The sequence below is a fragment of the Schistocerca nitens genome, chromosome 3, assembly GCF_023898315.1.
Source record: "Schistocerca nitens isolate TAMUIC-IGC-003100 chromosome 3, iqSchNite1.1, whole genome shotgun sequence".
Lineage (NCBI taxonomy): Eukaryota > Metazoa > Arthropoda > Insecta > Orthoptera > Acrididae > Schistocerca > Schistocerca nitens.
The window spans coordinates 995026303-995043748 of record NC_064616.1 but is presented as its reverse complement, the minus strand read 5'-3'; the positions used below and the strand labels follow the sequence as shown (position 1 = coordinate 995043748).

Sequence of the window (17446 nt, the reverse complement as noted above, 5' to 3'; positions counted from 1 at the left end):
GAGTAAAGTGAGTTTTTTGTTATTTGACAGAGATGGTCTGATAGTCTGGGATCTTTTACAGCGACATCACATTTTTCCCTGTCCATATTTGTGGCCACATGGTCAATTACTGATGCAGTCATTGTAGTAACCCTTGTTGCACTACTGACCAATGGGGACATGCCAAAACTTTGAAGGATATTTATAAGGGTGCTGGTGGATTCATTTATGATATTAGTGTTGATGTTAATGTCCCACACACAATTATGTTAACATTTGTACTTGAGAATTTATCTAAAACGTCTGTTAATTTATTGAAAAAAGTGTCCGCACTACCACTGCGAGATCTATACACACATAAAATGATTCATTTCTTGGTGATATCAAGCCCTGTTAATTCAATAGCTGATATTTCAAAGCGTTTGTTTTCACTTGCTGTACTGAGGTCATGTCTGGATTTGAACTGTGTTCCTTTTCTGATACAAATGCATGATCCTCCACTCCTTGAAGCATTTCTGCAGCAAGAGTTTGCCCTTCCATATGATGATAACACTACCTGTTGGATTTCTGTCTCTCTACACCAGTGCTCAGTAACACGAACTACTGTGCAGTTCAAATATTGGAGCTCAACTTCTAATAGTTGTATTTTATTTTTTATTGATTGCATATTTTGATGGAGGATTGTCAAGCTAATACTTCAAGGTGAATTAATAGGAATTAATGCTATCATGCTTTGTTTCTTAGTTCCTAATACCTGCTATGCAGCAGAGTGTGACAATCTTGCTTTCCTCAGTCACTTCACTGCAGCACAGAAATCCAACATCTAAATCATGTTCTAAGGAAAATACCCCAATGATGTAGAACTTACATGATAAGTATTAATGAAATAACTAATATTATCACTGTTGGCTTAAAAAATTAGTGGCTACTAGTTCCAGTTAACAGTAGTGCATATTCCTTATATTAGTACCAAATGATGTGCTGAAGACTGATTACAAAACTAAAGTATGTAAATAATGCAAAATCATAGAATCAGTATAACAGGTATAACAAGAGGATTAATAATCATTTTGAGAACGTACCTGATTTTTCTGTAAATCAAGTAGTCTTAAGTTCTCTTTCAGAAGAGGGCTTGCAAGGAAGTCCCAATTACTTTTAATACCTAATCTGTTGCGTGAGAGGTTTAACACAGTCAAGGGAAGAGTGCCAACAAATGCTGGAATTTCAACCAGGTTGCTGTTTACAACTTCAAGGTGAGTAAGTTGCTGAAGTCCTGCAATTTCATCTGGAAGATAATCCATTTCGATGTGGTGGAGCTGAAAAGGAAACATGAATAACTAAATTCCTTAGCTGAGTTAATCTATATTTAAGGTGTAGTACTTACTACATCCTCTGAACAATCACACTTCATTAAATTGTACATAACTTTTTTTTTTTTTTTTTTTTTGTTGTTGAGAATATTGAATACCGTAATACCAGATAATAATAATTGCCATTATTACAAATGTATATGATAAAGGTCCCTTGAATCCCATGTTTGACATCTATGTATTCAATTAATGACACAGTGGTCCTCCTCTAACACACTACAAAAACATTTGAAACAAACATTTTACTCCAATAATACAACACATACCTTAAGCACTTTCAGGTTCTGAGGCATATTTTTGAAATCTTCCAACTGTTTCTCATTTTTGAAATCTTCCAACTGTTTCTGACTGCCTGACTCTTTTACAGTTTCTGATGGACCTACTGGTTTGCTTAGAAACTTCACAAGATTTCCAAAGCTTTGAATAAAAATCACATTATTATTTATTCTCACTTCATGAGGTGGTTCCCTCAACCTAATGGTAAGCTGTCTTTTGCGTAAGACTCCAAAAAATACTTGCTCCACATTTCCTGCTGAAAGCTATGGAAGACAAAAATGGAATTACTCTAGTGCAACAGTTGTCATTAGAAATTATAAAAAAAATATAACAAGTTAACTTTCCCGCCTAATGTTACATTATCTATGTCTAGAGAAGTCAATGATGGGACAAGATATGGTTTTATGAATATAAATGAAATATAAGGTTTGAAGTTTTACAGCCATTTTGTAACATTACAGTATAAATAGTGAGAACTACAATGGTTGCACACTCAAACAATGAAAAAAATGTGGTAAATCTAACAAAAACACAGTCTTACCTCTGGTCTTTTGAATGCAGATTCCTTCTGTGGAAATAATGGAGAAAAGGTTAGCAGAGAAGAGGAAAGGGGGAAGTTCCATTAATATAACTGATGGTAATTTATCACAAACATGTAGTAAGTGGAGTGTTAAACAATACAGAGAAGATGACAAAAGGAAATCTTATGGAATGAACACTAAAACAGGATTAGTAATTGACAGCACAAGGAACTGATGACACAACAAGAGGTGTGTTAGATACATGATACACACAGAAAAAAAAGAGAGATAGTAGACAGAAAAAAGATAATCACATGAGAAGTAATTAGGGGTATGATATTGGTGAGAGAGAGAGAGAGAGAGAGAGAGAGAGAGAGAGAGAGAGAGAGAGAGAGAGAGAGAGAGAGTATATATGATGGTAATGGATGAAAAATTGTGAGAAAGTTAGCATAGAAAAACAACACTAGTTAATATTTTTGTTTTCTATCTGTTTTTGGCTGGATGAAACATGGTTACACAAACATTCCTTCAGATATGAACATTTCACTGCTGCAACTGGCTTTGCTTACTCTGCCTCATTTCATCAGAGGAGGAAAGTTTACATTGAGTTTAGTAGGGCCCCCTCGTGTATGAAATTCTAGGTTCCTCTTTCCCTGCTTATACTTCCTTTACTTTTAGCAGTTTGCCTGTTTTATGGCATTTTTGTTGGATTTGAGGGTAGTAATCCGATTTTTAAGGTGCAATGATGTGGAAAGTTCTTTTCAAAGAGAGCAACTTAACATTTCAACAGTTTCCTAGACAAACATAAAATCATCTTCAGTCTTAAAAGAGAATTGTACTTTGGAACATTTTCAACAGAATAAACACTTCACATGCATGCTACATGAAAACACTCACTGAATATCTACACACAACTAAAAGAGAAGAACATTGTATAAATTTAAAAGCTTACAACGTAATTACAGCATGAATCTCTCAGTGCCACATCATAACAAGCATGGAAATGCACAAAAAATACTCCCGCAAATGCTAAGTATATGGAAGGTTCCCTCTGTGTTAACAGCATGCCCAATGAAAACAAAATAAAGTGAATACTCTATATTACCACCATTATACAGTACTTCACAGTAAGTTCTCAAGTAATGATTAGGAACATGAATCATCTAAACTTACGAAAACTTCAAATTCTTTGAAAAATTGTTGACTACAAGAAAACTCTGAAATTGACGAGACTGTGCTGCAAAACTATATTAATGACATTTTATTAGACTCAATAAAAAATTTTCTATAGCTTCTCCAAGGCAAGTTCCTTGAACCCATGAGATGCACTATCTTTTCATAAACCACATGTATCTTTTTGATTCTAAAAGCAGTTGTTTTGCATGTGATTTTTTTCAAATTTCAAATGTGTACCAAGACTGGTTGAAATTGCTCCATGAATTTCACAGTTATGCTTTTCATGTCACATATTCATGGGGCCTGTCCCCAGTCCCATGAAAACTGTGAATTCAAAATTAACATAGTTTGAATGAATGCAACATTCCTCCTCCCCCCCCCCCCCCCCCCACTCAGGCCGTTATTTAATTAAACTCTTCAGTCATTCCACAATGGGTTTCAGATTTTTCAGCCATTATTTAGTGATTATCTGAACAGAAAGGCACATTATATTACTACTATGAAATGGAAACACAATGGTGTGCAAGAGAGTTAACTGAAGGATAGTTACTTTAAAAAGTTACCATATCTATAAAAATGGTAGCAAATTTTTTTCATTTTGTTTTTCCATTAATTTTGGTTTACAAAAATTTAACTACTAGGAAAAGCTCAAAAATTTTAAACTCCACTTATTAGACAAACAATGTAAATACTCTTATCTGTTAGAGTGGAAACTATGAACTGAATTGCTATTTGGGTTTTGATTTTGAAAATGACTAAAACTTTTGATTCCCTTGCAGTCTGCTCCATGCATACCACATCACAGTTTTTGGATTTGATTGAAAGAACATGCAAAATGTAACAAAAATAATCAAAATGCATCCATGATGCATTTGATATACAACACACAGAGACACATTCCTAAATATTTATCATAAACTCCAAATCCTTCATCATGCAAAGAAAGGAAAGAACATGAATATTCTAGAAGAATTAATAACTTTAATAATTTTAAAAATCAACCACATGCACTTACCGACAAACTGAACTACAAAACAGATAGTATCTTGACAATTTTACTGGTATTCTGCTCACAGCTAATCTAGACCAAAATAACTGTTCCATTCACACTTTCCACACGAACAGATGGGAGTATTTATGTTGCCTGTATACTATGCGAAATTTAAAATTTTTGGACTTCCCATTTTGGTATATCTTTTGAAAATATTATTTTTATTTTTAAACAACAGAAAATAGAGAATGCAATAACAACAATATGGAAAGGATAGATTGCTACTCAACACAGAGAAGAGGTGTTGGGTTGCAGACAGGCACAATGAAAATATCCTGCTAAAATATTAAATCTTTTGGACAAAAAGTCCTCTTTCTGCAGTAGAAATACTCACACACACACACACACACACACACACACACACACACACACAAACACACACACACACACAAAATAGTCTGCAAATTGAACTTTCATCTCCCTCTTAGTATGTTAATATGCACACCTCTTCTCAATACATGTTGAGAGCTGTGAGAAAATTCTGAAAACAATATTTATAATTTTGAGGACACCACAAATGCTGTAACCTTTGCCTGACTGCTAATGATGCCAGTTCTACCCCACATAAGCCTTTATTTAAACCAATTAAAGCTGTTCAAAAGCCAGTGATGATGAACTCTAGAAAAATTATGTAGAAGTTATGATGAAAATGGATCTACAATTAAGTTTGTGGAGTCCTAACTGATTGAAGACATTAGCCTGAAATGCATCTGCTCTGGTAATATTTCTTACCAACATACAACTATGGATACATAATATACCTGCCCGTTTCATTTTCTTCGGTTTCATAAATCACATCCTGCAATAATTTCAGATTTATTTTACTGTCATACTTTAGTCAGTAATATGCAATAGGAAATGAAAAGTTCAATTACTGATTGTTTTAATTACATTTTAATTAAACCATGAGTCAGTCTTGAAATAACATAATGCAATCAAACTCACTGAACTACTTCAGTGTCAATCATGTTAAGGACTTGTTACTCAGCCACTACTTACTCTTGCAGTGGATGTCCACACAAAAGTAGATTTAGTATTACTTCTGGCATTTCATTTCGCTGGAGGAAGTCTGCACTTACAATGTACCCATAACAGAAGCTATTAACATGTATTGATATCATCTAAATAAAAATGATGGTGTCCTGTCAGAATAAAACAAATATGTTACCCATGGTCTACCAATGACTGATTACAAACATATGTTCCAAAACAGGTACCACCCCACAAACTAGGTATGACTGCAACAAACATATGCAAAAAACTTTCCCCAACTGTTCTTTATCTATCTATCTATCCATCTATCTATCTATCTACCTACCTATCTATCTATCTACCTTTGGAAGATTTTTTTTTCTTAAATAATGCTTTTTGTGCTGTATTTCAGCAACTATTACCTGTTTAAACTGCAAAAAATACTCTCAGTAGAATAGCTGAATCAAATGTAAATTGTTTTCTTCCCAAAAGCACATTCAAGCAGTGCAGATCCACCTGAAGATGTTCACAATCTGAAATGAAGTCAGGTCTATATATAAGGTAGTCCACAAATATTCATGAAAGTATACTAGTGAAAAAGTTTCACCTACACAATGGCGTTACATGGACTGATTATTACTCCGGTTATTCATTGTAAATGACTGTACTTGCAGTCTAGGCACTAAACCCAGTCCTTTCTATCAAGATACTTGCAATTAGAGTATTTTCACATAAAATTAGTCAATTCTTAGAATAACAGTTCAGTGCAGCATAACACTCAATGAAGTAGGAAGTGAATTTTGAATGTAACTTTTTTTTGAAATGTTTTACTCAAACTTGAATCAATTACAAGTTGCTATTAGCAATTTTGGACCATTAAAAGTGTAGTATCACTGCACCACTATGTCATTAACATCAGTACAGCAAATGAGACCTCATTCTGTGTGTACATCTGTAATCAAACAAAACTGAACCATAAAAAATTGGATCATACCAACTTCTGCTTATTGCGTATACTCCTAGTGTAGCTTCACCAAACCTCCTTCAGTGTCTCCAGCATCAGGGGCATCGACTTATAAAAAATATTGGGGAGGCCCATACTGGGGCTCTTGCCCTGGGAAATTTTCTAAATTTTAGATGAAAAATAGTGAGTTTTAAAGTTTTTTAAGCATTTTAGAGTCATATGATCAACATTACAACCCTGAAAACTGGACTCTCGATAACTCTACACTCCGGGAAACTCGACAAGCATGACACATTTTTTGGCTTTTCTTAAAAAGCTAATTTAATTTACAGTAATAATCATGCTCATAGACTATTACAGAGCAGTTAATATATAGCTCTGAAAAGACTGAAATTATGTTTAAATAAATCCTAAACTATCATTAAAAGAATAAAACATAAAAAATATTGCTGTCTCGCAGTAATAGCACTTTGATTAATAAGTGAAAAAGCAAATTTAATCTTACTTTGAATAACGTTAAGGGTTCATTAAATAAAAACAGTATCTCAAAGTTAATGCTTAATACAGTTAATAAAGTTAATACAATTAATAAAGTTAATACAGTATGCTAAATACTTTCAGTCAAAAGTATGTAAATAGTGGGTTTTAATTGGGTCTTACACCCTAAAAATATTTAAGTATTTGAAAATAACTAATACAGAACTATAGTAATATAGTAACACAGTACTAAACTAGTACTAATATTTTGAAACTGAAAATTTCATTATATATGTATTTAATTCTTTATAAAATAAAGATTTTTAATATTGCTCTAAATGCCATTATTAGCGCTAGAGTGTCTTTAGAAAGGTGCAAATGTCAACCGCCTCACTGGATTACTGAATATGAAGTCATTGATGACTGGTCGGATATACAATTCATCCAAAACATCTCGGTAGGCATGAAGAACAGCCAAGTTGTTGAATCGCTTCTGTCCCATTGTTGTTAGGAGATATAACTTCAGACATACAAGGGCACTAAATGACTGTTCTGGTGTTGCTGTAGTGATTGGAACTATTTGGAGAAGCTTAATGCACTTCACTACTTCACATAACATTTCTCCAACTGCAGGCTCTTGTGTAATGTACTTTCTTACATCATGCATGTTTTTTAAGACCAGTTGTTTTTTTATTAGTGATATCAGCTAACATATTCAAGTGTTAGTGCAGTCTCTCAATGTCTAGGTCATTTCTGAAAAACTCGTTAATTTTTCCAAATTTGTTTCACCTCTGTTTACTAAAAGCAAGCACTCTTTTTCAACTGCAATGACCTGTGTGAGTCCAGTTGAAGCAAACTGCTCAGTAATGCAAGATTGCACCATTTCAGAAACTTCAGTGTAAATAGCTTTGTAGTATTCCTTTGGGGCTATGAAAGTGTGCGGTGAGCTGGCTTCGTTGTTTTCATACTACTTTGGTATACTTCGATTCTGTGGAAGCAAAGGATCATCAACTCGTGAAGGTTTTTCTTTTTAACACAATTCCCAAAAGTGTTCAAAACTATCACGCCTTCCATTCAATATACAAATCAAGCCCTCATATATTTTTTCCAGATCAGCAACACTTAGATGGGGGCATTGAATTTTTTCATTGACATCCTCTACTGTGTTCACTGCTTGGCAATAAAGACGTAACAAGAAATAAGTCTTGAATTATAACATTGCACATTTGTAACCTGCCTCTGTTTTGTCCTCTGCAGAAAATGTTTCAAAAGACTCTAGAAGTCCTTCACAGTTTTTCAATATTCTCAAGATACTGGAAGCTCGCATAGTCCATCGAGTCGGGCAAAGGGGTCATAGACCAGCTTGGTCATTTGCACTCTCACAGCATATGCTTCTGAAAAGTCCCATCCCTTTGTTGTTTATTAAGTCCTTGACTAAAGCCATAATATCCATCATAGACGTAAGATGGTGGAGACTGTCTACAACTGCCAAGTCTAAACTGTGTGCAGTGCAGTACACATAACGTGTTTTTGGTTGTATATCCAAAACTAACTTTTTTTAGTCCTTTGAATTTACCTCTCATATTCCAGACACCACCCTAGCACTGTCCTCTTAAGTTATCCACTAACAAATCAAGAGGAGCAAAACCGTCTTTTAAAATACTAAACAGAGTTTGTGATTCAGTGTTGGGGGTCTCGTATAAGCCAATAAAGTCTTTGTTGATGATTAAGGAATCATCGACAGTACGGATACGAAATGACACTTGTTTGTGAATTGAAGAATCACTTATTTCATCAACCGTAGTAGAAAAATGTTCAGTCTTCTTGATTGCAGCCAATACCTTTCTCAACACAGACTTTCCTAGTAGATCAATGATCTCATTTTGAATATTGTGGGACGTCCACTTATACACCGAACACCCTAATCAATCTTTAAACTCAGGTATGCCATTCTTTTGGAGTTCCAACTATTGAAAAATATATGAGTTTACATCTTCATGCCCTCTAATTGCTAGTCCTTGTTGGCATAGAAATTGCACGGTAGTAAAAATTGTCTCAAGACCTAAACAGCCTTTCTTCATATCAATAACTGTTCATTCAATTTGGAGGCCACACTTCAGTTAGTGATACAGTTTAGTTTCAGAACACCTTCCTTCTTTTTTTTTTTTTTTTTTTTTTTTTTTGAAGAACATTGTAATAAATTTTTATCATCTGCGTCTTTGGAGGTTTTGAAAAACTTTTTTGGTAGATGCTTCATATGCTATCCATGTATATTTGATCAACCAAGACACCAAGACTTCTGAAACGATCTTCCCTTACTGAACTGTCCAGGTTTCGGCTGTGAACGGTTCTTGCCTAAAGACAATGAAGCAACTGATGATACAATAGTTGTTGGAGGTTGACTTGCAGTATCATCAACTTCCAAGCACGCCTTTTTGGTAACAAATTTATCCATTGTAAACTTAATTCACAATAAAATAAGAGTCTGAAGTAAATGAATAAAATATAGTCTTGTGAAATAGTCCACTAGACACTAAAGTCGGAATACTAAACAGATCTGTAGCATGCATTGAACGAAACTATCCACACTGTATGACTGCGACAGCAGGGTGGGCTTTATATAGCCGCGGCGTCATAATGTCTCGAAGCGTCAAGGCGACGCGAGGCGGAGGGTTCAAGGGGATTCTGCTCCAGTCCTTTTGATGTCACCGCAGCTGCAGTGCTGGCATGCCAGCGCCAGACTTTACCTGAAGGTTCGTCCACCGGGACAAATTTTAAGTGTGGCCACAGCACTGTAACACTATCATGATTCACACCACTCACTATCAGTTAACCTGCTTACTACTGTAATAATTATTTGTTTTAACTCATTACTGAATGTATTTTAAAAGGTAACTATCGTCAACCAAGGAAAATAAAAAATTCCAACATAATTTTGTTACTTTACACAGCATAATATAGCTAATAATTTTCTTAAATTATTGGGGGGGGGGGGGGTGCCCTCCCCTCCCCCCTCCCCAAACGAATTTTTGAGGGGCTCAGGCCCCATGGAGTCAGAACATGTGTCCAGCATAATAAGATATATCTACACATTAGAAGCCTTCATACATTATTCATATGTTCAAAATTAACAGGTAAGTACACGAGGTGGAATCCAAACTTTTCGGGACTGGTGCTGCCATCTGGAAAGTAGGAGTAGTAGATCTTTGCACCACTAGCTGGCAAGAGCTGCATATCTGATGAGTCAGTGTGCAGAGTGGCATTCACCTGGGAGGATGTGTTGTGCGTCCACAGTGATTTCTGTAATACTCTGTGTTTGGTGTGTGGTGATTTTACAATGGATCCGCGAACAGAACACCACACGTGTATCAAATTCTGTGCGAATCTCGGGAAAAGTGCTACTGAGACCCTTGCAAGTGTTTGGCGGACAGAGCACGAGCCGTACTTACGTATGTCAAGTGGCACGCTCGGTTCACGGCCGGCTGTACAGACATCAAAAATGACGCTCACACTGGAAGGCCCGTTAGCAGCACAACGCCAGACAATGTTGCCAAACTTAAACAATCGGTTCATGCAGATCGACGTCAAACCTTCCAGACCTTGCGGATGATGTGGGTATCGGTTACGGGACACGTCAACGAATGTAGACTGACGAATTTGGCACGCATCGTGTACTACAATTCAAATGGAACAACAGTGTACCTAACTACAATATCAGAAGAAAACAAATTATATTCATTACTCCACATTAAGGTCGTCTTTAGCACAAAACAGGGGTGCACAATGTTGCCACCAAAATGTTTGATCCCTTACCCAATGAAGTAAAATGCTTGGCAGACAGTTACTTTAAATTTGAAAACAAAAAGAAAAAGTTTCTCCTTGACACACCCATTCCATAGAATAATTTCTAGGTTTGAAATTTGTAAAGGTTGATGGGTAACAATTACTAATTCACATTTATATTTTTAAAAAAATTAAACTTGTAACTGGTCAGCAAGTATCCATATTTGCATACGAATGAGTAATGTGAGTGTAAATTAACTGTACAAATGAACCACCAGGTAGTATACATGTCAAAGAACTTCCATGCAGCAAAATGAAGGTAACACTAGCACTGATAACTTGAACCATGGAATCTGGTTGTTCCATCTCATCTGTCATGTCTATCTCCAATGTGCACACATGTAGGCAGAGAGAAAAGCTGATTGATAAAGACAAAAATGTCAAATACCCTAGATTCTTTCATTCTGACAAAAGAAAGTAATAACTGAAAATATCAGTGTAAATGGAGTGGTAAAACTAGTGTGAGAAATACTTGTCACATCTTCTAGTCAGTCTAGTCCCATTCTTGCACTCTAATTTATTGACATGGGTTTTGTATACCACAAGATAAAAACAAGAACTATGTGTTACATGGGTCAAACTAGAGCCCCACAAGAAGGCCTGGGTTCAAGTCTACAGCCACTGAACACCAAAGGATTAGCTCAGGAACATAAAGGATACCTTCAGAGTTTGTATCTGCCTGGAGATGTGGCAGAACCACTACGCAGCACAATCTCCAAGTCAACCCTTCCGTATGCATATCAAAGTCTGTTAGCAGCAGACTATGAGCCATTCAAAGAGAAATCTAAGTACAGAGAGAGATCATAAACACTGAACTAGTACGATGGGTTTGAAACTGTTTCCTACAGTGGAGTGATCTGCTCCGGCATACATTGTGACAGACTTTATAGGCTGCTTGATGCCAAAGGGTTTGCCAAATACAACTGGCATCAGCAGCTGCAGCAGGATCTGTTGGGTTCAGCCTCCTAGAGATATGCCCTATGTTGGTCATACTGATATGAGTGCAAACATCTCTTTGTCTTCATCAGTCCACAACTCTCCCCCCTAACCAGCATGGAAATGGCCCTGGGCAGTGATTTGTCTGTCACAGAGAAAATTCCCGGTACACAGCAAGGTAATATTAGTTGCTAGGTGCATCGGTAACCCAGCCAGTGCCTCTACCGTCATGGGTTTGCTTGGGATGCTGGTAACCCAGCCAGTGGCTCTACCATCATGGGTGTGCTAGGGATGCTGGTAATCCAGTCAGTGGCTCAAACATCACGGGTGGTGAAATCGGTAGGGGCTGAGGGAGGAGATAGGGATGGTGACATCTTCCTCCTCTAAGGGTAAAAACAGGGGTGACATGTTTTCTGGATGGTCAGCATTGGGCTTTCCGGGGCAGGTAGGGGATGGGGGTGTGGGTGGGGGTCGGGGTGGTTGTGGAGGCGAGGTAACAGCATCGTGTGGGAAGAGACTTAACATTGATGGGTTTGCCTCATGCGAGTTGTAGTTGTGACACCAAGTGACTGAGAGGACAGAGGTCATTCTGCTGTATATGTGGATGTGGGGATGATATATGTGCTGTGGGAAAATCAGGGGACTCATACAGGTGGTTATGGCAATGGATCAGCTGGTTCTGACTGGTTGCAACTTTGAATAATTGACTCAACCTATGACAATGCCTTCAATCAAGCCCAGAGTACTGCCACCTTCTCATCCAATACATTGGATCACACGTAGTAATACATGTTGACCTTGGGATCTGAGCTCTCTGGGTCAGCCACAGTAGGCCCACTAGTGAACAGTGTCAGTACCCGTCTAGCAGTTCTGCTGGACTGCGACCGTTAATGGAGATGGACTGACAGCTTGTGAGGAAGCCAATTAAGGTTTCTGTGAGAAATTATGTCAGCGTTTTCTTTTCTGTCTGAGGTTAAATGTTCTGACCAGCAACTACATTTATGAATTTGATGCTGGGTGGAAAAGAATGGTGGTCAGATGGGATACTGTGTTATTCTGAGAGAAATTTCTGAACTCAGATGACACAAACTGCGGGCCTTGTCTGATACAACTGTCGGGTACTTCCTCTACAAAACTGTTTGCAAGGGCCTCAATAGTGGCAACAGTACTAGCTGTTAACACATGGGCCACATAGGGAAAATTACAGAGTGCATACACCATCCCCACCCATATCGTGCCTCTAAACAGTCTGGCATATTCCAATGTACATTGCACACATATCATCCTCAGTGGCACTTTTTTATTCCACAAGACACAAACAATGTTCAGTTCATGCTTTGAATGAGAGCCCCTCAAGTGGGCTCAGGTTCAAGTCTGCAATCAATATGAGTTTCACAAAGCCGTACCTAGGTTCAAATCCACAACCACTAAACATAGATGGATGAGCCGGAGAATATATTGGTTATGTTCTGAGTTTGTATCTGCCCAAAGACAGAGGCAAGCAACTTCACAGGGGAATTTGCAAGCCAACCATTGACTAAATAGAACACTAGCATACTAGACATCGAAACAGAAATCCAATACAAAATCCAAGTACACAGGCTTGTATTGTGTGTCCTGAATAGCTTCATACAGCAGAGTGATCTGTCTGCTGTACAATGTGACAGAATTTATAAACAACTTGATGCTAAAAGGTTTACCTATGTAGTCGGCATCTCCAGTGGCCTCCAGTGTTGTGTGTGGCTGCTGTCAGGCTCTAACCCCCCAATAAATGCCATATGCTGGTCATACCAATATCTACAACCAGCAACAGACCAAACATCTTTGTGTCTGTACTACTAGTAGATGAGGATACAACAACTGTTACCACAAGCTCTCACAGATATCGATACTGACTGACGCCCATAAGCATTTCATAAAAATCCTTTATGTACCTCTAGTAAAAGAAGTCTCAATTCTGCACTATTTAATAATAAAATTTTACTTATAGCATTTTGCTGATAAGTTATAGACACAAACTTCAGAAATAAATTTTAGCTTTAGCCACGTATTTTAACTTCACTTCTTGCCATTACAATGGCAATACCATGAAAGTAGCATGAAACAAACATCAAACTGGGATGAAGTGTACTAAAAATTGGGATACAAAAATTATTAGCATTTCAGTACAACACCATGAAAATTAATATATATAAGGAAAGCTTATGCATCGTATTTCTAATTCAGAAGCTGAATTTGAATGCTGTTTGTCTGAGAACATCAGGTTACAAATCGTCAAAGAAGGAGAAACTCAACAGTGGGAGGACTGCAGTCTATTGAGACTTCAGATTGTTGTTCCACAATACTGTAGATCATGGCAGCCATGACCCTGCAATTTTCATGTGAACATGGAATCAACAGGTTCAGGAGTACCACATTCTATTGTTGTGCAGGATGTCACAGGCCCCACACAACTAGCACCCGAGATGACAAACATATCATTCACTCAGCCGTGCAGGATCATACAGTCCATTGTGTACTTTGAATCAGGAAATCGGCTTGTTTGCAGCAAGACAGGTATCCACACATACAGTGCTATGACACCTGGAGCATCACAAAATGTCAGCACAGCTACCACTGCTGCAGCTTCCCTCGACACAGCTGCACAGAGGCATACCGACAGTGCTGAAGCCAACTAAAACACTGGACAACGGATCTGCACTACAACATTGTCTTAACAGACAAGTTCTGGTTCTGCGTACAGCATCACAATGAATGTGTGGTGGTTCTGAGAGAATGAACAGTTACATTCATCAATGCCATAATGCCCCAGCACCTGGCAACATAATATGGGGGAGAAGACACAGGATACACAAGACGGCACATTCATTTCTGGTTCACATTGTGGTGTTTCAAAAGTCTAATCGGGAAACATCACGTTTCTTTACCGCTTGAGTGACACCAGGTAAGAAATGTTAATATATATATTTATTTATTTGTAGTATGTTAAGTGGAGACTTGTAATCTAAAAAGATTTTGTTTCTTTTCTTTCATGTCGAGTGTGGCAGCAAGGTGATCCAGTGGGGACTCCAGACGCGGCGGATGACGAGAGCTAACTACTATTGCATCGTGGTTGCAAATTTATTAAAATTCAGAGTTCTTGAAGAGATTCAGGCAGAATTTTATCAGGAGTGTGGATAATCTTCAATAATTAACTAGTTTAAAGTTTTATTAATGAGAAGTAGACACGTACTGATATTTTGAAAATAACTGATACTGTGACGTGTATTAAAATTCTGTTTTAAAACTTTACGGCGATTGTGGTCAAGAAGATCGGTTTTAAAGTGGAATATTTCATTAAATGAGAACAAGATTGATTCTTTAGTGACGTTAATTAATTATTTAAGGAAAAAATTGGAGAATTTCAATTTATTCTGGCAAAGATATCAAGGAGTGTCAGACCCCACAACGAACATACAGAAACTCTGTGACTTTGTTGAACTGTCAAAAATTTTTTTTCGATAAAACTTTTCTACAACAGGGACTGGTGAATTTTACTGCATTTATCCTTATCTTCTAGGTTGAATCTGCTACAGATTAATGTTTTCCTTTATGGATTTTTCAAGTAACTGGGAAAAGAACATATAATTTGATCTGCGGCGGTCTGTCGATATTGGGTACACGGTTAGGCTGTTGTGAAGCCTGTTGGTTTGCAGATTGCCTTTCTTTCCCCTGCTGCAGACATCGTTGCTGAGTTGCTGCGACAGGATTGGCGGTTTAGCGCAGACGTGGCGACCCAAGTGACAGGACCCAAAGCTGGATAGAGCGCGGCAGTGATCGGAGTGCAGAACGGCTGAGGTCAAGGCAGCCGATACGACTGCAGTGGTGGGGAGGAAGAAACCCCACCGTCAATTTTGGTAAAGAGTTTGTACAGGTTCGAGTTGTCGCTGGTCGCACTCGGCGACGCCCGTTGCCACAACGCAGTTTGCAGCCGACACCTGCATAGCAGTTAGCGGTCGTCGACGCCCATTGCCGTAGCGCCATTAGCAGCCGACGATGCCTGTGCAGACTAGCTGCTAGTGGTCAGCGACGCCATTACAGAGTCGTTGGTCAGAGACAGCGACACAGTTGCAGTAGACGCGGGTTGTAGACAACGAGGCCGGCAGCTCGTCATCGTAGCAGTGCAAGACAGACTCGGTGAGTATTTTCATTACGGGAGTGTAACGCGAAGTGCGAGTGAGAGTATTAATTTGTAGCAGGTTAGGACCGAAGTGAGCATGGAACAACAGTATAACATTGAGTCATTGTATTTGTGGGTTTTTGCTATAAAATGTAAGTGCAAGAAGGCGAACCATTGATAACAGATGAAAGGGAGCAGGTAGAACGAGACCGTAGGGAAGCCAGAAAGGAACACAGAGAAATTAGAAAAGAAATAGCCAAACAATTGAAGCATGTGTACGAAAGGTGTGCACAGCTGGAGAAGAAAAATTTATCTGTAGCTACTCAATTGGCAGGAATTAGTAGTATTCTTCAGGCTCTTTCAGTTCAGTTAGATGATACGAAAACCGAATTGTCACAGTCTATGGACAGAACAAAAACCGAATTGTCGCAGTCCTTAGATGCTTTGAAAGTGGAGATAGGTGGACAGATAAATGATATTAGAAAGGATAACGATACTTTCAGACAAGAAGTTACGGAACACATAACAGAAGTAGCTTCTCAATTGCAAACACACATTTGTGAGTCTAGGGAAGAAAAAGGTAAGCTGATACAAGATATACATAAGCTTTTGGAAGATTTTGCTAGTCTGAAATCAAATCTCTCCACCGATCTCGAAACTAACTGTGGTGTCACCGCCAGACACCACACTTGCTAGGTGGTAGCCTTTAAATCGGCCGCGGTCCATTAGTATTCGTCGGACCCGCGTGTCGCCACTGTCAGTGATTGCAGACCGAGCGCCACACCACGGCAGGTCTAGAGAGACGTCCTGGCACTCGCCGCCAGTTGTACAGCTGACGTTCATAGCAGTGGTTCACTGACAAATTACGCTCTCATTTGCCGAGACGATAGTTAGCATAGCCTTCAGCTACGTCATTTGCTACGACCTAGCAAGGCGCCATTACCAGTTATATTGAGCTTGAAAAAAGAGACAGCATTGGTCGTATATTTTTTACTATTGCAAAATCAATTTTCTGTCACTGAGTGACCATCTTCAGTGCTATATTGTATAACTTAAATTGGGATGCACTGTTGTCACTAAGCTTACGGCGATCACATAGACTGCCGTTGCCACAACGCAGTTTGCAGCCGACACCTGCATAGCAGTTAGCGGTCGTCGACGCCCATTGCCGTAGTGAGTCTATGTGATCGCCGTAAGCTTAGTGACAACAGTGCATCCCAATTTAAGTTATACAATATAGCACTGAAGATGGTCACTCAGTGACAGAAAATCGATTTTGCAATAGTAAAAAATATACGACCAATGCTGTCTCTTTTTTCCAAGTATACCTGTTATCTGGTCGTTGTGCACAAGACAACATGGAGTCGCCAATCAATATATTGAGCTTATTATCAAACCTGTACTGTCAAGAGCGATGTACACCAATTATGGATTAAAGTTAAGTATTACATCATCTACTTACTTTATTTGCAATTCTCAAGACATTGTCCTGTTCCAGACCTCACGCGAGTCAGCGTGTAATTAAACGCGTGCATTTCGGCCTCCTCTAGCAACACTACACTAACAACAATGATTTAAGAGAAGAGATTCAAAACATTGTTAAAGATACCAGGGATGAATTTACTGATTCTCTGGAGGAAGTTAAAACTGTTATAAACAATATACAGGAAGAAAAATTATCTCAGATTACAAGTGAGTTAGAAAAGGAAAAACAAAAACTCT

General features: G+C 38.2%; 1 protein-coding gene across 11 annotated transcripts in view; it reads right to left on the bottom strand.

Moving 5' to 3' along the window:
- The window catches only part of LOC126249060 (leucine-rich repeat-containing protein 58-like), a 173283-nt gene that overhangs the window by 83351 nt on the left and 72486 nt on the right, over positions 1 to 17446 (bottom strand). For 8 of the 11 annotated variants that reach the window (XR_007545598.1, XM_049950703.1, XM_049950702.1 and 5 more), the window contains exons 3-4: positions 1616 to 1888; positions 1062 to 1295 (exon numbers count right to left, since the gene is read on the bottom strand). Coding sequence is in view for 10 of the 11 variants with exons in the window: in XM_049950703.1 (XP_049806660.1) it covers positions 1062 to 1295; positions 1616 to 1888 (507 nt within the window). In the remaining variant the exon portion in view is untranslated. Of the gene's footprint in view, positions 1 to 1061; positions 1296 to 1615; positions 1889 to 5767; positions 5879 to 17446 lie in introns of all 11 variants that reach the window. The other 3 variants (XM_049950707.1, XM_049950706.1, XM_049950705.1) reach the window with 1 other exon arrangement.